A 25,130-nucleotide genomic window follows, 5' to 3' on the forward strand; every position below is an offset into this window, starting at 1 on the left:
TTTGCTATAATTAATTTGTAATAATATATGGAATATGTTAATTGATTTATTAATTGAGAATAATCTATAAATGTTTGTAAATTTATATTTTATATTGTATCATATTAGAATACTTCAGTTTATTTATTTAGAATGATTTATTTATTAATAATTTACAGAATATTCCTTAAATTGAGCATTATATTAATTTGAGTACTGATTAAATGGATATACATACAGTTAGAAACAAAAAAATAATTATTTTAATTTAAAATCAACGGAAATATATTTTTTTATGAATGCTGAATAATATATAGAATATTTCCATTTATTATTTAGAATGATTTATTTAATATGTTTATGTATTTATATTATTTATATATCCTGTTTTTTTATTAAAAGTTAACATTTGAGATAAATTTATTCTTTGCTTTTATTGCATGTTTTGTATTTTATGATTATTTTAAATCCTTTTTATGTAAAGCACTCGTGTATTATATGAACACATTTTTTATTCAACTTTTTTATATTGTTTAAATGGACATACATATATTTAGAAACAAAACATAATTATCTTAATTTAGAATGAACTATGACATGTATTTAATTTTGTATTAATTTTAAATATTTAGAATAAGTTACAGTATGTTTCTTAAATTAAACAATTTTAATATTGCTTCAAATGGATATATATACAGTTATAAACAAAATATATGAATGATATACTTAAACCATAAAAAATAAAATATGTGATGTAATGGTCATTTAAATAGATAATGAATACAATTCATAGCAATTAAATAGCAATGTTGACTGTTATAGGTGATGCACAAGGACGTTCTGCTCGCATCCGCTGTGGACTTTGTGTAAACTAATAGTGAAAGTGCAAAGCGAGGTCTTTTGCAGATACAAACAAAAGCAGGAGCCTCCAGTCAGACTCCACAACCATGATCTGTCCTGATGGATTCTGTTTCTCTCGCCATCACCAACACAACAACCCCATCCACCCAGCGTCCCCAGCTGACCCAACGCCACACAGCCAGTCAAAACAGCTTTCAGACTGTCCAATCCACTGAGGACTGCTGTCAGATCAGTAGCAGGAGCGCTACAACATCAGACTGGCCAAAAAATGAACTCCATCTGACTGACATGTGAAGCAACCAACCAAACCTCATTCCCATCAAATAATATAATTAATAAAAAATAAAAAAAAATAAAGAATATTTAATAACGAATAAAGAATATTAAATTAACCAAAAATATTGATATGCATTGAAATATAAATAGTATAAATTATATATAAATAGTATTTGTGATATGAAGATAAATACATGATATAATTTGTAATAATAATATTAGAAATAATATATATATATATATATATATATAAAGCATACATATATTTTACTATATTTTTTATTATTTTAAAATACACACAATAAATATTATGTAAGATATAATTAATAATATATTAATTATTTAATACCATATATAACTAATTTATATAATTATATATTATTTAAAATTAATATTATAAAATATAAAATGAAATATAAATATAAATAAAGTTTATACATATTTAATTAATTATGAATTATTTAATACCATATTAATATGTAATATATAAATTATTTATATTACAAAAAATATACAAGTGAACTATATAAATCTAAAGTAAATACAATTTCTATTATATTTTGTTTTATTTTAACACACACACACACACACACACACACACACACACACACACACACACACACACACACACACACACACACACACACACACACACACACACACACACACACACACACACACACACACACACACACACACACACAATTAAATCTATATCAACTTTATATAACATATCCTATACAATATAGATAATATACTAATAATATTATGACATTATAATATGAATTATAAAACATATTTGCTGAATATAAAATATAGAACACTGAGATCCTAATCAGTGCCTAGAGCTATTTTTTTAGCTCCCGTTGTACCCGTGTGCCTTTGATAAGGAAGAACAGGACGAGGCGTCCCACACTGACATGTTCAGGCGCTGTGATGAAGCCTCAGGTACAGCACTGCACTGTGGGAACTCAGACACACACACAGGACTCCAGCGCTCCGGATGCAAGTGTGAAACTGACTGTCGGCTGCACCTTCACATGTGAACAAACATTACTGAGTTCAGCTCCGTATCCAGGAAGAAACACACTCAGTTTTAGAACACAGTATTATGTTTGATCTACTGATAGGAAATCTTACAGTCTGGAGCCGGTGAAGATGCTAACCCTCCTCTGATTGGCCACTATGCCTTTTGGGGGTGGGAACAATTGATCTGAAGTCTAAACAACAGTTTAGACACAATATAGACTGTCACTGGTGCTAAAAAACATACTAGTACAATTTATGGTTTTAAAGGCTAAGTGAAGTTGTGTCCCAAATGACGCACTATACACTATGCACGTATACACTATGTACTTATGCACTATGTACTCAACTGTGTAGTGTATTAATTTTATACGTTTATTTGTCATTCATCATCAGAGTCTGATGCCCCCATAATTCATAAGACCTCCATGAATCTCGAGGAGTCACGGGTATTAATTTTGTTTTGCCTGTATATGTTTTTTTGACTCTTAAAGTGACGGTAGCCGCTGACTGAGTCACAATGGACCACGGATTCAGCTAAAAATCTTTATTCTTCTACTGAAAAAAAAAGACCTATCTTGGATGGACCGAGGGTTAGTAAATTAACAGCAAATTTGCATTTGGAGGTGAACTATCCCTTTAAGTGCATCATCTGGGTTTTTAAAGTGTACTTTTTCCACCCTACTCGCACAATTTATACTACAAAACGTCATCGAATACTGCATAAGTACATGAATTGGGACGAACCTTGAGACTTTTAAGATTCAAGAAGAACACAAAAGCAGCATAAATGTATCATAAAAGTTGCCCAAGTTGACTTTTATTGCCCATCTAATTTTTAATATAAGCCCTAGCTCTCTTAAGAGTGTTCGTACCAATTTGTCATTAAATTGCTCTTTTGAGCCAAAGATATTCAAGATATGATCTGGTTCATAAAATTGTTCTAACTGATTTGTTCACATATCTAACTGTGAACAAATCAATGTTCAACTCCCTGCATGAATCAGCAGTTACTGGACAGATACAATTATCAGTAAATAATTACTTTAATTTCCAGATATTATCTTATTTTAGTATTATTTTTATATTTTATAGTTTCATTTTGAGTAATTTTGTTATGTGCTTTCAGCATTTTTAGTAGTTTTAAATAGTTAAATGGTAAAATATTTCAAAATAGTTTTTTTTATTTTTTCAGTTGCCAGAGCATCATTCTAAAATTGTTGTTTCGTTTAAGTTTTTCATTTAATACTTTATTTCAATGAACAAAAACGTTTTAGTTAACGATAACGACACTTGTCGCACAACGCCAGCGTACAACTTTTCAAAATCTCCTTTTGTGTTCAACAGGAGAATGAAAGTAGAGTTAATGATAACAGAACCATTCCTTTAAAGGGTCACTCCATCCATTTGCATTAAGATTTCCATTGTTAGAAATCCAGTCATACTATTGAATGGTCGTGCAACACTCTTTCATTTTCCCCTGAGACGAGAGAAATCCTCTATTTACCTTTTTCACTTCCTCCTACAATGAAGCAAAAATCGTCATTTTACGTCATTGTAGGAGGAAGTGTAAAAGGGGGGGATTTCTGTGAAGACTACAAGCACTAGTTCCCACCCTTTCAAACCCGCCCATAGGGGGTTGGACCTAATGCGCTAACAAAGCCTACAGGGTCAAATGGTCGTCTTTCTGTAAAGTAAGTTTATTTTCATTTTGTTAACACGCTAACGTGGCAGGTTCATTGCACAAATATCTTGCAGTTAAACTAGCTACTGTAGTGGGAGTTGTCTGCGGAGCTGAGCATTGCAATGCACTATGGGGATTGTTGTCTACTATCCAAAAGCACTAAAAAGTCATTTTCTGCCTTTACTCGGCCAAGAAGGTCCCAATTTAGAAATTTATGATACTGTTCTACTACATATATGACCCACTTTCAATACATATTCATTTCTCCACCAGTGGAATGACCCTTTAAGCCTCAGGCAAAATCCCTCCAACCACAATTCATCTCTAAAACGTTATATTGCGTCAGTCACTGAAGGCTAAATGTGTCCCCAGACCCTGCAACACTTTCTCCGTCCCTCTTGAGGTGTTACAGAGGATATCGTCCCCTGTCCCGTCCTCAGTTCCTCTCATTAACATGGCAGGACATCGTAGCATAAGCAACTTTTGAGGATTAAAAATGACATGAGGTCCATCGACCTGGCAGAAAGTGGCGAGGGCGCAAAACAAAGTCACGCAAGGAGATCTGACATAGAGAAATATGTTCCGCAGGCTAGACAACACGTCCCTCTGTGCACCAACTTGAACTTGAAGAACCAATGCAAAACGACGTAAATGCCAAATGTCTCTTTTCTCCCGCTCACAGTATCTAAAGGCTGGTCTTTGATTTCAAGGTTCGGTGACTCATCAAACACGTAAAACCTGAGATTGAGTATAAAACACTGTGTCATTGAGTCAGTTTCTTCAATACGGACGCACACAGATGCTGCATTCTCTACGGTTTAAGACAAGTGATGACCTTCTGTTCAAATCAACGTGTGTCTCTGGGCAGAACTGTGGGAATGTACAGCGTGTTTTCGCCCCCTACTGGAAGACAACACATACTGCATTCTCACACATACTGCATTCTCACACATACTGCATTCTCACACATACTGCATTCTCACACATACTGCATTCTCACACATACTGCATTCTCAAGTCAAGTCAAGTCATCCTCATTTATATAGCGCTTTTAACAATGTAGATTGTTTCAAAGCAGCTTTACAGAGATAAAAATATAATATTTAATATTAACATCACACATACTGCATTCTCACACATACTGCATACTGCATGTATGGAAGCTCATTTCCACAATAAATCATAATTATGACATGATACATAATCATAATTATTAGATAAAAAGTCAAAATGATTATATATTAAGTCAAAATTATGATAAAAGCTAAAATGATGACATCAAAATTCAATCATCATTTCAACCTTTGAAATCATAATTAAGACTCAGCATCTCATAACTTTGATTTATCTCGTAATTTCAATTTTTAATCTAAATTCTAACTTGGTGTCATAATTTTGAACTTTTATTCAAAGTTTCAGTTTTATCTCATAATTACGATTTAGTCTGACATCATTTTGCTTTTTTATCTCATAATTGCAACTTTTTTATCCAATAATTACGATTTAGTTTGCCATAATTTAGACTTTTTCTCTCATAATTGCAACTTTTTATTATGATTTAGATTAGCCATAATTGTGACATTTTATCTCATAATTCTTTACTTTTTATATCATAATTACGATTTTTTTATCTTATAATTGCAATTTTTAATCTCATAACGATTTAGTTTACCAACATTTTTACTACTTATCTCATAATTAAATTTTTTTATTAAATAATTTTGACACTCATAATTTCCATTTTTTTATCTCATAATATGACTTAGTATATTTTATAATTTTGATCTCATAATTTCAACTTTTTTTCATAATTATGATTTAGAAAGTCATTTAATTTTTTTATTTCAGAATTTTGACACTCATAATTTCCATTTTTTTGATCTCATAATATGACTTAGTATATTTTATAATTTTGATCTCATAATTTCAACGTTTTATCATAATTATGATTTAGAAAGTCATCATTTTGACTTTTTATCTAATTTCAAATCCATCTTAAAAGTATGATTTACCATAACACGCTTTTTTGTGGCAGAAATGGGCTTCCATATTTATTTGACAATTATTATTATTCATTGACCGTTGGTATATTTTATCATACTACATTTATTGCCACTTCACAATAAATCACGAAAAGCAGTGGAGAGATTTGATCAAACTTAACAGGGTTTTAGTCAATTCACTTCAAATTAGGCATGGCCCGATACCATTTTTTTCAAACCAATATGAGTACGAGTATTTACATTTGTGTACTTGCCGATACCAAGTACCGATACCGATATTTCTACCACAAAAGTAACTATAGGCTCCCAGAAAAGAAGACAGAAGACTATTTTAGAACACAGGTTAAAAGACTGTTTTTATTTTCTTCTCTGCTTGTTTTAACAAGTCTAAAAATAAATAATAATGAGTAAAATAATAAATGTATTAACACACAAACCACTGTTAATTTAACATAAAAGCAAGCAGTTACTGCGTGCATGGTCTGCCATTACTGAATGCACGCAAAGTGCGCTCCCTTAATAGCCTAATTCCTAAAAAGCTGACAGTTCATCGCGATCTCACAAATCTGTTATTATCAATGAAGCTGACTGCACAATGAATCTTTCATAATATCCACACTTTGTTTGTTATAATTAGAGGATTTGCCAGCATACAGAATTCTGAACAAAAAAGTTCAGAGCGGTGAGGGGAGTCTATCTTAAATGCTTCTGATTGGCCATTGCGTTCAAGAAATCAACACACATGTCTGTGATTGGCTACATCGCTCAACGCTGCAAACATGTTACGAAAAGAAACTCTGGCCTGTAAATCGTTTCTATTTTGTTTCAGTTGTTTTTCTTGCTTTTCTGCAACAGATGAATAAAAATCTATTAGTTTTAATATGTTGTATTCACAGATATTTCTAGTTTGCGGGAGTCCAGCGAATTGTTTTATTCTCCCGCAACCCGCACACAGAGTGAGTGCATTACCGCCCGCGCCCGCACTCACACTCGGCCATCAAATCTAGTGCCGTGCCGCACTCTATTGAGTTGGGAGTGCACGACCCTATGCCTCAGTTCACCTCGACAAAGCACTCGCGGCGGCCAGTTTCGTTTCACAAAATGTATGTGGTATCGGGGCGTGATATCGGCAAATTTTTATGAGTACGAGTATATGAAGACAGTATCGACCCGATCCCCGATGCCAGTATCGGTATCGGGCCATCCCTACTTCAAATGATTATTTGTGGTAAAATCACTACTAAAATCACTACTAAACAATATATGGATACGTATACCACAGTATATGGCTGATCACATACCTGTGTTGCTCCAAATAAAGCTTTGATCTCGTCGGGGCGGCTTACAGTTCGGCCAGAGCTGGTAGAATTGACAGGTTCTTTTTCCGTTCCCTGATTGGTCTGTCCTAGCTGTCCGTAAGTGGATCTGCCCCATGTGAAGACCCGGCCACTCTCTGTAAATAGATCATATATTGAAAACAGTATCAGAAGAAAATAAAGAATTGTGTGAGACTTGTGTAGCATGACTCACCAGTTTTCGTGACGAGGTGCGTCCAGCCACTGTGAACGTGGGTCACTCTCTCGCCCCGCAGCAGAGAACGATCCAACGCCACAGGAAGTGTCAGAAAGAGACTCTCGCTGACCAGCTGACCGTGTTTATTGCTGCCCCAGAGGAACACATCACCTTTCACTGTTGGCATATGGGATTCAAATGCTTCAGTGAAACCCTGCGATCTTTCGATCAGTTCGATTCGTTTGGAAAAATCCTCTCACCTGTCAAACAAATGCAGTGGGCGGAGCCTGCAACTACCTTCTGTGGGGTCACATGATCTAACCCTGCAGATCAGAAAGTGCTATAAATAAATGACTCAATTAAATATATCATTTAACAGACATTAATGAGGTAAAGTAATAAATAGGAGTAAGATCTCGTGTATCTGGTGTTGAGAGGTTGAGTTAGCTTTAAGAGCAACTGTGTGTGAATGTTACCCGGGACGAGGCAGGGCTCTTTAGAGGACAGATGCGCAGGAACAGGATGTGGACTCAACGTTCTCTTAGCGTGACTCGACAGGCCAGTTCCCCACTGATAAACACAACCTGAAGCTTTAGACACACACACACACACATATACAAAAACACACACAAATTAAAAGTTGATTACAGAATTAAAATACATTTAATACCTAATTATATTATTAAATAAATAATTAAACATTTATATTTGTTTGTTTTATATAAAAATTAAGAATACAATTTGAATATTAAAACATATTTAATATGTAATTAGAATTTTAAATGTAGATTAAAAACATTTTTTTCCAATGTTTAATATTCCAAACAAATATACACATATATACCAAGATAAATACTTAAATATTATATTTAAATGAATTATAATTATGAAATTCAATATAATTATCTATTCTATTTGATATAAAAATCTATATATATTTTCAATATTTAAAACAAATATACATATCTTTATATTAAATATAAAGTGTTAAACAAATGTATATATTTCATATTTATTTGACATATTCATATGTAATACCGGTCCATATAATTAAATAGTATTAAAATATTAATAATGTAAAATTAAATTGTTCATTTTTTCAATATTTAATATTCAAAACATATACATATATATATACCAATAAAGACAAATAATTAAATACTATGATATTTAAATTAAATTAATTATAACAATTATATTAAATACATTATATAAAGTATTTATTCTATTTAATATAAAGACCTATATTTATTTTCAACATTTAAAACAAATAAATTAAATAATTAAACATTTTATATATTTGATATTTTACATACCTGTACATATAATTACATATTAAATTATAACATAACAATACATTTTAAATTATTAAATAAATAATTAAATGTATTTTATATTTGATACTTTTTTTTACAATATTTAAAACAAATAATAATATTAAAATATGATCAATATATAATTAGAAATTTAAATATAAAATTAAGTATTTTGCTTTTTCAGTATTTAAAACAAATATACATATATACCAACTAAGACAAATAAGTAAAAAATATTATATTTAAGTTATTTATAATAATAAAATAATAAAAGTATCCTATTAAATATAAAAGTATTTCTTATATTTAATAAGAAAATATATATTTATTTTTAGTATTTGAAACAAAATACACATACAGGTCCTTCTCAAAAAATTAGCATATTGTGATAAAGTTAATCATTTTCCATAATGTAATGATAAAAATTAAACTTTCATATATTTTAGATTCATTGCACACCAACTGAAATATTTCAGGTCTTTTATTGTTTTAATACTGATGATTTTGGCATACAGCTCATGAAAACCCAAAATTCCTATCTCAAAAAATTAGCATATCATGAAAAGGGTCTCTAAACAAGCTATTAACCTAATCATCTGAATCAACTAATTAACTCTAAACACCTGCAAAAGATTCCTGAGGCTTTTAAAAACTCCCAGCCTGTTTCATTACTCAAAACTGCAATCATGGGTAAGACTGCCGACCTGACTGCTGTCCAGAAGGCCATCATTGACACCTTCAAGCAAGAGGGTAAGACACAGAAAGAAATTTCTGAACAAATAGGCTGTTCCCAGAGTGCTGTATCAAGGCACCTCAGTGGGAAGGCTGTGGGAAGGAAAAAGTGTGGCAAAAAACGCTGCACAACGAGAAGAGGTGACCGGACCCTGAGGATGATTGTGGAGAAGGACCGATTCCAGACCTTGGGGGACCTGCGGAAGCAGTGGACTGAGCCTGGAGTAGAAACATCCAGAGCCACCGTGCACAGGCGTCTGCAGGAAATGGGCTACAGGTGCCGCATTCCCCAGGTCAAGCCACTTTTGAACCAGAAACAGCAGCAGAAGCTCCTGACCTGGGCTACAGAGAAGCAGCACTGGAGTACCCACAGTCAGTGATGGTCTGGGGTGCCATGTCAGCTGCTGGTGTTGGTCCACTGTGTTTTATCAAGGGCAGCAATGCAGCTAGCTATCAGGAGATTTTGGAGCACTTCATGCTTCCATCTGCTGAAAAGCTTTATGGAGATGAAGATTTCATTTTTCAGCACGACCTGGCACCTGCTCACAGTGCCAAAGCCACTGGTAAATGGTTTACTGACCATGGTATTACCGTGCTCAATTGGCCTGCCAACTCTCCTGACCTGAACCCCATAGAGAATCTGTAGGATATTGTGAAGAGAAAGTTGAGAGACGCAAGACCCAACACTCTGGATGAGTTTAAGGCCGCTATTGAAGCATCCTGGGCCTCCATAACACCTCAGCAGTGCCACAGGCTGATTGGCTCCATGCCACGCCGCATTGAAGCAGTCATTTCTGCAAAAGGATTCCCGACCAAGTATTGAGTGCATAACTGAATATAATTATTTGAAGGTTGACTTTTTGTGTATTAAAAAAACACTTCTTTTATTGGTCGGATGAAATATGCTAATTTTTGGAGATAGGAATCTTGGGTTTTCATGAGCTGTATGCCAAAATCATCAGTATTAAAACAATAAAAGACCTGAAATATTTCAGTTGGTATGCAATGCATCTAAAATATATGAAAGTTTAATTTTTATCATTACATTATGGAAAATGATTAACTTTATCACAATATGCAAATTTTTTGAGAAGGACCTGTATATATATACATTTCAAGACAAATAATTACATATTATAACATTTATTACAATAATTTATTACAATAATTAGAAATATATAATGTTAATTATAAAAATTGTCTTAAAACAAATGTATATATTTTATATTTATAGTCACGAGTAATACCTGTACTTGCTAATGAATGCCTGAGGCCAGCAGCCACACTAGTGACAGGCTCATTCAGTGTCTGCAAGCAGAACATAGCATGACTTTATTTCAATCCTCACACATAAAAAACAATTATGCAAGAGTCTCACTATTGTCTCAGTTCCCACCTTCACATGTAAAGGTTCTGCTGAGTGTGATATTCCTGGTGAGACACCAAGCTGTCCAAAAGCATTGGAGCCGCACACCAAGACCTGACCGTCACCTGACAGACACAGATCAGATATCAGTTATTCAGCACTGAATTAAACCAGAGGAAGTCTCAATAGGCAGGTCTAAGAGCACTTGATCTACTCAAACTATAAAAAAAAAAAAAAAAAAAAAAAACCTAATATTACTGATGTTTGCAATATCTGCAAGCTCTTTTATTTTTCAGAATATGAATACGAGTATGGATTTGATGATACAACCACTCACTTGTCAGGATAATAGAGAAGTCCCAACCACAGGACACCTGCTGAACTCTTCCACACCCAGACAAAGGGCAGGGTTGAAAGATTATGACCTCTGAAGTGTGACTGAGCCCTAACTGACCTTTGTGGTTGTGTCCACACATCAGCAGGTCACCTGACTCTGGGTGGAGAAATGTTGTTGTCATACTTCAAAGTGTCCACTAGAGTGCGCCATTGATCCATAAATAAAAGGTCAGCAAATACAGAGACAGTTTGAGGATTATTTTACTAATTCGAACGATGTGTCCTTTCAGAGTGTTAGCATTAATATATATTATTTTTAATAGTGTTATAGGCCAGCTAACCAGTGATGACAGCTGAATGTCCACCTCCTCCGGTTATGCAGCGGACCTGCTCTGCCTTCAGTCCGCCGTGTGCACGCCGCGGCTCGGCTTGATCTTCCGTGTGTCCCTGTCCCAGCTGCCCGGAACTGTTCGCTCCCTGCGATACAAAATAACTATTTATTGCTCAGGAAGCGCTGTTTTTGTGGGCTATAATTATTTGAGACTGCTCATTTTAATTTATACTGTTACAAGTTCGCGTATTCTCGTGGATATAAGGATTGTAGACTGGTACCAATACTATTTGCAAGCTTTGTGTAATGAAAAGTAGGCTAAATAAAACTTACCCACGTGTAAAGTACACATTTTGACAGCTGATTTCCTTCCATCAGATTTAGGCGCAAATTGATGACATCGCCATAAAATCATAAAACGTCACTGGTTTCCAGAAATATTAGTGGGTAGAATGCTAGTAATATGCATTAACGCGATGCAAACCCAAAGTGGGCGGGGTTTAGCGGATCGGGAGTTACTTATTTAAATATTTGTTTGCCATTTTATTAAATACAAGTAAAATATTCTGCTTAATATAATATATATATATAATATCGAATTATAATATCAAATATATGTTTTATTATTTTTATCTAGATTTGTTAAAACATTCTAATACTATTATATACATAATAGCTATGAAGACAACTATATATTATGATGTTTAAATTATAATATTAATAATAATTACAATAATAAATTAATTTTATTGTATAAAAATTATTAAATTATTGTATTAGGGTGAATACTGTTAAAGTGGGACACTTTCTGATTATTTACATTCTGCATATTTTTTTATTATGATCCAAATGTCTTAAGCCCTCATACGATACTATTCTAAATAGGTTAAGAGCTCTATCCTACTATACAGAATAAAGAAAGAAAGAAACATTAAACACAGGATGGATGACTCTTCCTCAAACACACATTGACCCCAAACCACATTTTTCCAGGCGCTACTGTCAAACTGGGAAACCTTTATTGGCAAACTGGGACACATCAAACACATTCAATTGTTATTAAAATGTAGGCCCAATGAATTAAATACACAATAACAATATAAACAACAACAACAACAACAAAAATAATAAAAATAGAAAATTTCAAGGAGGGGTGCAGGTACAGCAGATTCAACCTCTTTCCACCCCTTCTTTCCTCTCATGTCCACAATATTTTGTAGAATTGGGCTTTAATTTATTTCATATAAATTTAAATATAAAAAAGAGGAATTTGGGGGGGGGGGATCATTTTCATCACCATATCTGGCTTTGCAAATATTGCAAATGTCCTGGCCAACCAAGGCCAATATGCTTGTATACAAATTAAAATACTAATATGTTTTATATTTGATATATTCTATTAATATTCTATTATTATTATGTTTAATTACAATATAATATTATGATATATTTTTTCATATTTGATATAAAATGTAAAAAAAAATACATATTACATATAGGCTACATATTAAGATAAGTAATTCAATAATATAATTATGCAATTTTATTTTTTAAAAGAAACATTTTATATTTTATATGTATTTTATATACTGTTTAAATACAAATAAAATACAAGCCATAACCAACAAGCAAAAGGGATGATATTATTCAAAAGCAAGGAAATTAAGTACAATAATATAATCATTTATAAACCATAAGAGAGTGCTAAAATGACTCACTCAGTCATACCATATAAAAACGGGATAATAACAAAGACTTTATATGCAGAAAGGGTATAGTAATTACATAATTACATACGTAATTACATAATATAGTAATTGATAATTACAGTGGACGCAGAAAATTGCCTGCTTTATACCTCTGAGGAAATAAACTTTAATAATAAATAATAAAAAAAACATATGAAGCCTACAAAAATAAGAATAAAAAAAGTTAATAATAGAAGCATATAACAACACCTAACGTTGTGCAAATATTCCTTTGTGGTTAAATTCCTAAAATCCAGTAGGCCATCTACAGTAAAAACCGCGTGTTGACGTAGAGGTCACGTGGTATCCGTCACTTTTCTCAGCGCTCGTCAAGATGAACCAATCACAGCATTTTGATACTACTGGATCCGTTTTACATTTGTTTATCAGGTACCCATCACTGCACTCATAGAATTATAGTAATTAAAGATTTTACTTATGTCTCAAATAAGACAAAAAAATGTCCTGAGATTTGAACAACACTCGCTAGAGATTTCGGCTTTACATAGTAGAGATTTCAAAACATAGCGCCCCATCTAGAGCAACACGGTTGTTAGAACATTAGCTAGAAAGAAGAAAGAAAAGAAGAAAAGGTATTTTATTTACAGTAAAAAAAACAATGATTTATTTTTTGTTATAAGCATATAAATATATGAATATATAATCTTTAGCAATACATTTCTCTATACTTTAAACTTGAACTGATACTGACAAACTTGACATTCTGAGTTTTAAATTTCTTATATAGACGCTAAGCATTTTTGTTAATTAAGTTAAAGTTAATTTGTAAAAAATATTCTTTCATGTCCAATGCAACATTTACATAAATTTTTTAATAAATAAAGATCAACCTTCAGGACCTACTCCATGTAGACATCCATTTTAAATCAAGAAACATTATCTGTTAATAACACTAAAAATACTGAATATTTCATTGACTCACAATGATAAAATACTATATATATACTGTGCACAAATGAAATATAAAGTAAATCAGTATACTAAAATATATATCAGACAATATCTCTTAATAAATAAACATAAGTTGCCAATTTGAAATCAGCAGACATCAACTTTGCACAACCATAACCATTGTGGTCACCTTGCATAAATACCACCATATCAAGTAGAAATCTCACATATAATACAAGAAGTCCAATTGCAAGCATTTAGCTTCAGCTTTTGTTGAGCCACGTATTTAATCAAACAAGAGTCAAACTAATAATATAAATAGAGGATTTGACTTCGTACATACAGCATGACATATCATTATTCATGCCAGACATTATTTGGAGAGTGAAGTACTGTGACAAAACAAGTGAGCATGAAGTAATGGATGATTTGCTTGGAAATGTAGTTTTCAGACTCCTAACTGTTTGTTTAGCCTGCTTAGTGCATCTCCAATGATGTCCAACTCATGTCTTAGTTCCTCCACCACGTTGTTGATGCTGGCCGTGTCCTTCAGAACGTCTACGCTCTGCGTGTACGGGTTGTAGCGTACCGAGAATGGCCGCTTGATGGTCTTTGCAAACTCTCTAAAAGATTCATTTCAAATGCACAGGGTTAATTTATTGATGAAAATGTTGGTCTAAATACTCAGATGAGATATGCAGTAAATACTTAATTTTATTATTCGTTGTTTTTGATTGCCCACACACCTCATTTTGACTTTTGCTTCCTCAAAGGTGTCCGAAACAAAGTAGACATCCTGAAAGGTTGTGATGATACACTCCTGTTTGGAGGTCACGTTGGGGTCAAAGGGCAAGATCCTGGCGTTTCCTGACAGTGCATGCTGGAAGAAAAGGGTATAGATCATCTCTCTATAAGGTGAAAATCATGCTCTTCACATCATGTAGAGAAAGCTTTCGTGTTTCATTACCTTTAGCTCGCTTATGGAGGACAGCAGACCGGCCCCATACGCTCTCAGTTTCCCTTCCTGCTTACAGAGGCCAAACTCCACAGTGAAGAAATAACACTGAAACACAATATGGCAGTGATAAATACTCATTTTGCATTATTAAATATGTATTCACATCAAAACACCTCTCACTAAAAGGTTAAAGGTCAAATCACAAGGCCTGTTATTACTTACAGTAGCAAGTTTCTGTATGGAGTCATCCGATGCACCCAGTGACGCGAGACCAATCTCCTGACTGAACTGAGCAAAGCTGGGCTCGGCCAAAAGAGGGACGTGTCCAAGCAGCTCATGACATGTGTCTCTAAAACAGACAGACATATTCAATATAAAATATATATGTGGCCACACTTTAGATTAGGGTCCGATTCTCACTATTAACCAACTAAGAACTACGACTTTTGCCTCAATAAACTCCTGATTACTGCTTATTAATAGTTAGTAAGGTGGATGTTAAGTTTAGGTATTGGGTAGGATTGTGGGATGTAGAATATGGTCATGCAGAATAAGGCATTATTATGTGCTTTATAAGTACTAATAAACAGACAATATCCTAGTAATTTGCATGCTAATAAGGAACTAGTCAGTAATGAGAACTGGACCCTAAACAAAAGTGTTAGTTTATATATAATAAAATATATGAGTGTAAGTATATATATATATATATATATATATACACTTTATTTTGATTGTCCCCTTTAGAAAATCTATTGACTATAATTAACCTTAAGAATATTAGTCTGTTAGTAGACTATTACAGTAGGTTAAGGTTGTAGTTGTAAAGTTGCAAAGTTACTTATAGTTAGTATGTCTAAAGTGGACCATAGAAATAAAGTGTTGCCATTATATAGAAATGTTCTTACATTTATTTACACACACACACACACACACACACACACACACACACACACACACACACACACACACACACACACACACACACACACACACACACACACACACACACACACACACACACACACACACACACACACACACAAATAAAATGTTACAATAAATAATATATACATTACATTATACTTATAATACATTTTTTTTCTAAAAAGTGATAACAAATTTATTATAGTGATAGTGACATCATCATCATTATTTATAGGCCCTGCATGTATGTATCATACATTTGATAATATTTGATTATTCGTGTACTCACGGCTCGGGTGTGTAGAGGGGGTCTGAGCTGTGTCGGACATATTGAGTGCAGTGAAACACACGGAAGGCGAGACCTGCCAGGAAGTCTCGTGGGGACAGATACCCAGCCACAGGCCTGATGGTGAAGCCAGTGCGCTCTGAAACAGTTCATCAAGCAATGTTATAGTAGTCTATACATCCTGAACAACCCCAGCAGGATAAACTGACACCCCTTTCTCTCACCTTTGAGGAAGCGCGAGACGTCCTCCAGCTGTGGGATGTTGTCCTCACGGAAGTCACAGTGTGTGATGAGCAAGGGCAGGTTCTTCAGGTACTCGCGGCAGGCGTGTGTGGGGTAGAGCTTATTCAGCTCCCTGAACACAACTCCCCATGTTTTCACCTCCTCCTCTGTGAACTCTATACGGGGAACGGGATCTCCACTGATGAAAGAGGAAAACTTACATTAGACTTCATCAGGAAACATTAGTATTTTAGATAGACAGACAGACTAGATAGATAGATAGACAGACAGACAGACAGACAGACAGACAGACAGACAGACAGACAGACAGACAGACAGAGAGAGAGAGAGAGAGAGAGAGAGAGAGAGAGATGTATATATATATATATATATATATATATTAGTGCTGTCAAATTGATTAATCACGATTAATCGATTCTAAAATAAAAGTTTGTGTTTATAATATGTGTATGTATGTTATATATATATGTATATACATGTTTACACACACACACACACACACACACACACACACACACACACACACACACACACACACACACACACACACACACACACACACACACACATTACTAAGTGTATATAAATTATTGTATATGTTTTAATATATTTTAAGAAGTTACTAAAAACTCACTATTTGTAGCTCATAGCCAAGTCTGCAAAGTACTTTCTCCTTTTGCGATAGACATTGTCCTTGAATCCCTGTTGAAACAGGAGCAAAACAGTAAGCGACGTGATTACATCATAGCCTACTGATGACATAATTGAGATGAAGCGTTGCCGCACTCACCGGGTGATCCGCGTCCAGGTCTGATCCGTACATCAGCACTCGATTCGCACATTTATCCAGATCTGAAATCTTCTTCGGGAACCACGGCACGTTCTCCATCTCTGAAAAAAAAAAACATTCAAATACTGAGTATTTTTATAGTAATTAAAAAAGTCACAGTGTCGTTAATTCATGTACCGCTTTCTTCCGGCAGGCGGTTGTCATGCGCGTCCATCTCGAGCACGTTCACGTGTTTCCTCAGCAAGTGAATGATCTCGTGCAGCTGCTCGCGGTTGCTATCGCAGTCTACGAAGATTTCAAACTCAGAGTTGCGCCTTTTGGATTTTCTGGACTCAATGTGCACAAGGTTGACGTGGTTTTCCTGTTGATTTATAACTGATTTAATTGTACAGCAGCATACGGTTTTTAATCAGATAAAGGAATGCAAGAAAATCCTAACAAAGTCGATCTGCTCTTCACCTGGAAAAGTTTTAGTGCCTTGACAAGCCCACCGACTTCATTTTTCAGAGAGAACACAACAGCAGCCCGACCCCTCTCCGTAGACGCAGTTTTGTTGTCTTTATTTTCCTCGATCTTTGGAAAAGCAGATTTGTTCATCTGGAAAACATGTGTAAAACAGATTGGTTAGGTCAGGTAGAAATAGGTCATCAAAGGTCATCAAAATCATGTATTGCTTTACATGACTTGATGCTTACTTGTAGCATCGACAACATCCACCTACTTTAAATCTTGTCAATCAGATCATGTGGATTAAAGAAAGAGTGTCGTAAACAACACTCAATATCTTAAGGGCACACATACAGTTTTCTTTGTATTCATTCAAAGGTTTTGAACATTCCTATTAAGAGTGCAACTGCAAACACTGTAAAATCATCAATTTCCCATCCATTTTACTTAAATACATTCTGTTATTTGAGTTTCAACTCAATCAACAATGAAATTTAAAAATGGTCGAAAACGGCAATGAACTTATCACTGCAGGATGCCATTGTTTAAAGGCAAAAATTAAACCTCAGGTTTTAATTGAATTAATTTTAACAATTTTGTACATTTTATTAGATTTTTTGTTCTTGTCTACAGCAGACACGAGTGGCTTGATGCGAAAAAGCAAATAAAACCCATTATAATCAGTGATGTTGTCTACACTAGATAGGGTGCGACGTGACAAAAAATTCCCAACAGTAAACTGATGCCACGTCCTATTACTGACGTACTTAAAGCACTCGCGCTACTTCTGACACGAAGAACAAATGGAAATTTCAACAATGGCTTTGTCATTTCGAGTGTAGTCACTGCTTACTCAGTCAACTGGGGGGTTTGTTTTTAATCCTAAACTACAACAAAGTCCAGCTGCGAAACAGGTCACCGGATTTAAGGTGCTGGTTCCTGCGTCAGTTCAGCACCGCGGACAGCGCCAGTCATCATGACCTGCTTAACATAAGCGGCAACAGAGGGACGCCGCACCAGACCTTCCCCAAGGTTGCAGACTTGGGATTAGGTTCAAGAAATCACACCGATAATTGTGATTAATAGTTGAAAAGATATATGATGCATATGAAGACTATGTAGCACCAAACAAACACCAGTCCGAATGTAAACCAAACCCTCCAGGTGCATCAATCCAACAATATACAATGAAAAAAGAAAAGGATCTAGACAAATGTAAGCAAAAACATAAATTTTAATTAATCGAGGCCATGAAGTATGAAGTACATGCAAACAAATGAACCAAATTCTTTTTTTTGTATACATTAGTTTATTTCTTTTTTAAAATTATTTCTTTTGTTTATTTTACCTGTAATTTAAACACATTTAATTAAATTTAACACCATGAGAGAACAAGCTCCTTCAATGGCAACAGAGTTATCCAGAAAATCTGTATTAAATAGTATTAAACGGTAATAAATCAATTAATTAAACATGCATCGCTTTTTAATATTAAGCCATATTAAGTTGTTTTATAAGAATGATAAATTTAATATAATGAAATGTATAATATAAATATATATTTTATTTTATTATAATTTACTTTAAATTTGTTGGTAACACTTTACAATGAGGTTCATTAGTTAACATTAGTTAACTACCTTAGTTAACATGAACTAAGAATGAACAATACTTCAGCATTTATCAATCTTATTTAATATTAATTTCAACATTTACTGATACATTATTAAAATCAAACTTGGTATTTGTTAACATTAGTGAATGCACTGTGAACTAACATGAACAAACAATGAACAGCTGTATTTTTATGAGCTAACATTAACAAAGATGAATAAATACTGTAACAAATTTATTGTTCATTGTTAGTTCATGTTAGTAAATACATTAACTATTATTAACTAATGAACCATATTGTAAATAGTTACCAATTTTTTCAACTTTAAACTAGCAGTTTTAAGCGACCCCGAAGCTTGCCGTCTACTGACCATGTTTCTTTTATCACGCATGTGGCAGAGTAATCGTCCCTGTCCTCGTCTTCCCGTCAGCAGGATCCCAGACAGCATTAGTGCATTGACTGTGGCAGGGCTCAGAGTCCTGCGATTCACCGTCTCGCTTCAACAGAGACAGGCCAGTATCTGTCGTCTTAAAACAATCTCATTTGGAGAGCGAGGAAGCCTATTATTAGCGCCCTCTTGTTTTAATCTAACACTGGGATTAGGCTGCAATTAATCAGTCTTCCACGCACATCTCTGTTAAGTGTACTTAATTTGATGCATCTTTCGATTTGGTGCATGGAGGATTGAACGTGTCATTGCTAACAGCATCAAACATGGATATGTTAGACGTAAAACTGAGCGAAGAGCTTTCGCACACTTGCACAGTGGCGCATCACGGTACCCGTCACCTTCAGTTTCCTCCATGCTTCCTAGAAATCTAAATTTGGCATTTTAAGATTTTTTTTTTTTTGCGAATTATCTGGGGTTCCTCACCTGTTGAGAACTTAAATTCTCCCCCGAGTAGATAATATAATTTTAAAAAGTATGCAAATTGACCAAATGAGTATTATAAATGTTTTTAAAACATTTGAGGGAAAAGCGCTCACCTCATTGTTAAGTTGCTTCTCTTCCAAAGTCAGACCAAGGTTTATGGAGTCAAAAGATCTTCCTCTACGCGGTCCCTCGCTTTTAGTTGAGTACATGCTGGTGTTTCTTTTTATTTAAACGAGCTTGTCAGTCGTATGTGCCACAATTGTTGTACTACAATGAGACTGTGCGATTTGCTATTTATGAGGACCTGAAAAGGGAGAGGAGGGGTGGAGAGCTAATCTTCCTCCTGACAGCAAATGGAAAATGAGCAGCTTCTCACGTCATGTGGATATTCATACGAGAGATGGACCTTTTCATATTCTCTTTGACGTTCTGCACACAAAAAAAGATCTGTGTGTGAGGAGATGCCGCTTCACTGGCATGAGTTAGGGATAAAAATCTCTCTGCAAATGAAAAAGCAAATATTATAAGAGCATAAGCCTGTCATTTTACAGGTGCACAATTATGATACTTTTGTTGTTTGGTGAATTTGTTTCATTTTCTACATCTACAATTTCTACAATTAGACATCATATATGAAGCATGTGCAAGTTAGTGGTTTTTAATTAATATTAAACCATTTAATAAATATTGTAAACATGTAATTTATTACATTTTTAACATCACGTCAACATGCATTTTAAGAGATTTTTCTTATACAATAACTCCCGATACAATTGATGAACTGGGTCATTATTGTCACTATATTAAAATAGTTACAATATTGAAAAAGTTTCTTTAAAAAAACACTATTATTATTTTTCCCTATTATAATACGCAAAACCATTTAAAGTGGGCCAGTACTTTATTAAATTAAAAGATTATAAAAAGTCAGAACTGCGAGCTGAGCGGCTCTTTTTTTCCCATCCAAACAAAAATAAAAACACATATACAATAAGCATTTCAGCAAAATTACCGTTCAAAAGTTTGGAGTCAGTAAGATTTTTTAAAATGTTTTTGAAGGAAGTTTCATGCTCACAAAGGCTGCATTTATTTGATCAGAAATACAGTAAAAACAGCAATATTTTGAAATATTATTATGGTTTAAAATAACTAGGCTATTTTCTAATTTGAATATATTTTTATATACATAAAATGTAATTTATTTGGTAAAGCTGAATATTCAGGATCATTATTCCAGTTTTCACATGATCCTTCTGAAATCATTCTAATATGATGAAATGGTGCACAAGAAACATTTATTACGCTGTAAATCTAATTAATTAACCTTCTAATTAGTTAAAATCTTCATTTCCCCCAAACTATTAAACGATAGTGTACAATTAAAATACTTTGCTGGAAGGACAATTAATTAACATATAGCCTGCTTGTTTTCTATATTGCAAACAAATAAATAGTTGAAAAAACCTTGGCAGTGGGAGGTACAGTAGCAGTGACACTGTAAGCACTTCGTGATTATATGTCTCAATGATATTTTAAGAGGATTCACTCTGATTCCTTAAATGAGTCTTAAAGATGTACGTCTGAAGTAAGACACAGGCGTATTGTGACGGGTTGCATTAACTGCTTAGACTAGTCTTACAATTTAGTTACTTATTCCTTACTTTAAGACTGGTTTAACTTAGATTGGTCTAATTTGAATCCGAAAAGTAAGACTGATTAATCATTGGTTAACTGCTGGTCAGAGTAGTTTTTTGCAGTCTTAACTGTATCCTGACTCAACTGGACCTACAGGATGTTTTCCTTCTCTTTGTCGCATCTCAGTGACGTGAGCTTTGTGCCACATCCAGGGGTCACATTACGGTAAAAGCACTCAAGAGGATGATCTCTCCATCCGGGCACCCTTGACACGTTAGATTGAGGCTTCTTAGGGTAACAAATTTCATTAGGTTTGATGGATGTTCTGATAATTTAATACCAATTTGTCCACATGTGGGATTGCAGACCTTTTCAGGGCCCAAAGGGGGCTCTTGCTCCTGGGGTTTGAGTCACACTTAGCCAACATGTAAGCATGTGAACGTTAAGGTTCTCGTGACAGGGTCACATACTAGTGGTGAGCAATTTCTGAAAATGAGGAAGGTGATGCAGATAGTTATCTACTGTGACTCATATGTTGATTATTTGAAGCTCTGATCATTCAGTTTTCTGAATTACATTGTAAAAACATTTTTACCTAAAACCATGTTAGTCTAAATGAACATCTTGCTTTAATCAATATTAAATAATACATTTAAAAAAAAAAAAATATATATATATATATATATATGATTTATGAGACTGAATGATCAATAATGACACTATAGCAGAATTTAATTCCTTTTGCATCATTGGCCATTATTCTCCTGTTATCACTGCAAAGCTGCTTTGAAAAAATCTTCATTTAATAAAGCGCTATATAAATAAAGGTGACTTGACTATGACATTACAACAAATATTGACTTATGAAATGCAGAAAATCTATAAATTTTGTCAAATCAACATTGTGAGGTGCGTTCACACTAGGCTTTGTGTATGAGAAATAACTTTCTGTTTCTGCAACAAACGTGGACAACATGATATGATATCCTGCTATTTTTTTTAATTCTTGTGTTATGTATATGGATGGATGGAAGTATTTTATGTATGTGGATAGATGGATTGATGGACTTCATGTATGTGGATGGATTAATGGATGGATGGAAGGAAGGATGGACAAATTAATTTTATGTATGTGGATTGATGGATGGAAGGATGGATGGATTTTATGATTGTGGATGGATTGATTTTAATTATGTGGATGGATGGATGGAAGGAAGGAAGGATGGATGGATGGATGGATTTTATGTATATGGATGGATGGATTCTAAGTATGTGGATGGATGGAAGGAAGGATTTTATGTATGTGGATGGATATATGGAAGGATGGATGGATGAATGGGACACAAAGGAGTGTAACCGCACCTTGACACAAACATGTTTCTGTACATGGGTAGGTTAAAAATAATTATTACATAAATCCTCACTCAGTGTTCTTGCATCCAGAAGCTGTGATGTCTCACGTGTCAGAGTTTGAGGTGTAGACAGTGTGTAAATTGAGGAAAACCCACCTGGCGGAAGGCAAACAAACTCCTATCAACAGCACAGGCGTTTGGAAGGGGTTGGGGAGGGAGTTGAGGAGCGCTGGTGGATCAAAGCCTGAGCTCAGAGATCTGGAGACGACACAGATGCTGTCACGGCTGAGGCTTACAAGAGCCTTTGAACATCTTTTAGTCTGTTCGCTTTGACATTATGGCCAGAAATGTGAACACAATAGGCAACATAAAAGGGAATCTTTGTACTGCATACTTGCTTTTTTATTTGAGAAGAACTGTTCACTCGTTTTGCAAAAGAGTTATGGTTCTAAAGTCCAAGCAATATGACCGAGTCCTAGGCTCTTTGCAATTTCTCCAAATCCTTGTTTCAGTTCACAATTCATAGTCTTTTCAGAGGTAACACTTAATTTATGAGATAATAAGAGAAGATGACGTCTGATCAGGGCACGGTGAGCGACTGAAACAACCATATGGAGAGCTCAAGCAGGCCGAAACAGGGCAGAGAGTATTAAAGATCCGTGCTGGAGATGTTTTGTCTGGCCTTATTGGTTTGGAGTAGATTAGTCAGATGAAGTGTATTCATGTAAGAATTGATATTTAAACATGATGAGTCAGTCTCTCTCTCACTCTCCCCACACAAAGCGAGCTCAGTGTTAATTAAAGGAAGCATTGGCTTACATTATGCAGCCTCTGGTTCTTCTGTGCTGTTTGTTCTGAAGAGGCTCTTAGCAGCAATGGAGAGCGAATGCTCAACAGTACACACTCATCTCATTACAGCTCACTCAAAAACAACCATATATGTAAGGAATAATTGACAACAGGCCGTTGAATTATTAGAAAATAATGCACACCGAGGTTTAACATTACCACCTAGTGTGTGCATAATTTTCCAATAATTCAAGGGACCAGAGTCATTTTTTTCTGCTAATACTGTGGTTACCAAACCTCAAGACATTGTTGAGATGTTGTATTTCAAGACATTTCGAGAGAGAGAGAGAGAGAGAGAGAGAGAGACGTGTGTGAATTACCTGAGTCTCTTAACAGTGTTCGGCAGCAGTCTCTATTAATAGCGAAACTGTACTTTTATCTGCTCCAAGACCAGAGCCGTTAACTCGCTAGTGAGCAATATCATGTAGCTTTTACGTTGCTATACTATTTTACTGATAAAATCGTCAGAGCAGCGCTGACCACACGTTTCTGTGCAAGTGTGTGTCCGTACTGTATGTATGTGCGCGCTTGAGTGTGAGAGAGTGGGAGAAAGAGAGCAGTGCTTTCTGTACATTAAACTTAATTTTGTGGCTAAGAACATGTAAATAATTTTTCATTTTTAGCCCATTGTTTACTATATTTGTTTGCTTGGTCAGTGCGAGTTTTGTTTTTTCTGCTGTTGTAATCTGCAAAGACCTTTATATAATAATTTGGCGAAGTGATATGCAACTGTAATGCGGCCAAGGAACTACTTTAGCTGTGCATTTCCCTGAAAATAATTGAAAATAATTATTTTTTGCAACCAATCAGATTCACGCATTCAACAGGCCCATAGTATATATAGGTGCATAATATATATGTAGGGTAGGAGAGGCTATAGCTTTGAAAGCATAAGATCCTTCAGAGCGAGTCTGTACAGCCAGAGCGTAGGCTATAAATGGTGTTAAATAACCTCAATATACAAAGCACATAACATTTCAATAATAACAAATGTACACAACTTCTATTAACCATTATAGATGTTTTTATTTAATTATAAATATATAATTTATGTAATTATACATTTACAATG

The 25,130-nt window shown here is 34.3% G+C and overlaps 2 protein-coding genes across 5 annotated transcripts in view; both read right to left on the reverse strand.

Moving 5' to 3' along the window:
* The window catches only part of sergef (secretion regulating guanine nucleotide exchange factor), an 18,136-nt gene extending 6,225 nt beyond the window's left edge, over nucleotides 1-11,911 (reverse strand). For 2 of the 4 annotated variants that reach the window (XM_077210304.1, XM_077210303.1), the window contains exons 1-9: nucleotides 11,760-11,831; nucleotides 11,433-11,568; nucleotides 11,093-11,248; nucleotides 10,786-10,880; nucleotides 10,637-10,697; nucleotides 7,818-7,931; nucleotides 7,602-7,664; nucleotides 7,360-7,518; nucleotides 7,131-7,282 (exon numbers count right to left, since the gene is read on the reverse strand). In XM_077210304.1, the coding sequence (XP_077066419.1) occupies nucleotides 7,131-7,282; nucleotides 7,360-7,518; nucleotides 7,602-7,664; nucleotides 7,818-7,931; nucleotides 10,637-10,697; nucleotides 10,786-10,880; nucleotides 11,093-11,248; nucleotides 11,433-11,568; nucleotides 11,760-11,774 (951 nt within the window). In that variant the 5' untranslated portion in view covers nucleotides 11,775-11,831. Of the gene's footprint in view, nucleotides 1-7,130; nucleotides 7,283-7,359; nucleotides 7,519-7,601; nucleotides 7,665-7,817; nucleotides 7,932-10,636; nucleotides 10,698-10,785; nucleotides 10,881-11,092; nucleotides 11,249-11,432; nucleotides 11,569-11,755 lie in introns of all 4 variants that reach the window. The other 2 variants (XM_077210300.1, XM_077210302.1) reach the window with 2 other exon arrangements.
* A 1,855-nt stretch (nucleotides 11,912-13,766) lies between these two features.
* tph1a (tryptophan hydroxylase 1 (tryptophan 5-monooxygenase) a) lies at nucleotides 13,767-20,499 on the reverse strand. Its single transcript, XM_077210288.1, has 11 exons — nucleotides 20,336-20,499; nucleotides 17,746-17,883; nucleotides 17,464-17,647; nucleotides 17,287-17,387; nucleotides 17,131-17,198; nucleotides 16,478-16,674; nucleotides 16,257-16,392; nucleotides 15,263-15,389; nucleotides 15,050-15,145; nucleotides 14,829-14,962; nucleotides 13,767-14,705 (listed from the first exon to the last, which is right to left on the reverse strand). The coding sequence occupies exons 1-11, from the start codon at nucleotides 20,429-20,431 to the stop codon at nucleotides 14,531-14,533; spliced, it is 1,452 nt and encodes a 483-aa protein (XP_077066403.1). The 5' UTR covers nucleotides 20,432-20,499; the 3' UTR covers nucleotides 13,767-14,530.
* Between the last annotated feature and the right edge of the window lie 4,631 nt (nucleotides 20,500-25,130).

The sequence above is a fragment of the Siphateles boraxobius genome, unplaced genomic scaffold (assembly GCF_051911475.1).
Source record: "Siphateles boraxobius isolate OS27281-9 unplaced genomic scaffold, OSU_SipBor_1 65, whole genome shotgun sequence".
Classification (NCBI taxonomy): domain Eukaryota; kingdom Metazoa; phylum Chordata; class Actinopteri; order Cypriniformes; family Leuciscidae; genus Siphateles; species Siphateles boraxobius.

Coding starts and splice junctions, on each gene's coding strand:
- tph1a (XM_077210288.1), bottom strand. CDS start 20,431: ATGTACTCAACTAAAAGCGAGGGACCGCGTAGAGGAAGATCTTTTGAC. Junction 15,390..16,256: donor CCCCTCTACACACCCGAGCC/GTGAGTACACGA, acceptor TGTCTGTTTTAG/AGACACATGTCATGAGCTGC. Junction 14,706..14,828: donor GAAGCAAAAGTCAAAATGAG/GTGTGTGGGCAA, acceptor TGAATCTTTTAG/AGAGTTTGCAAAGACCATCA.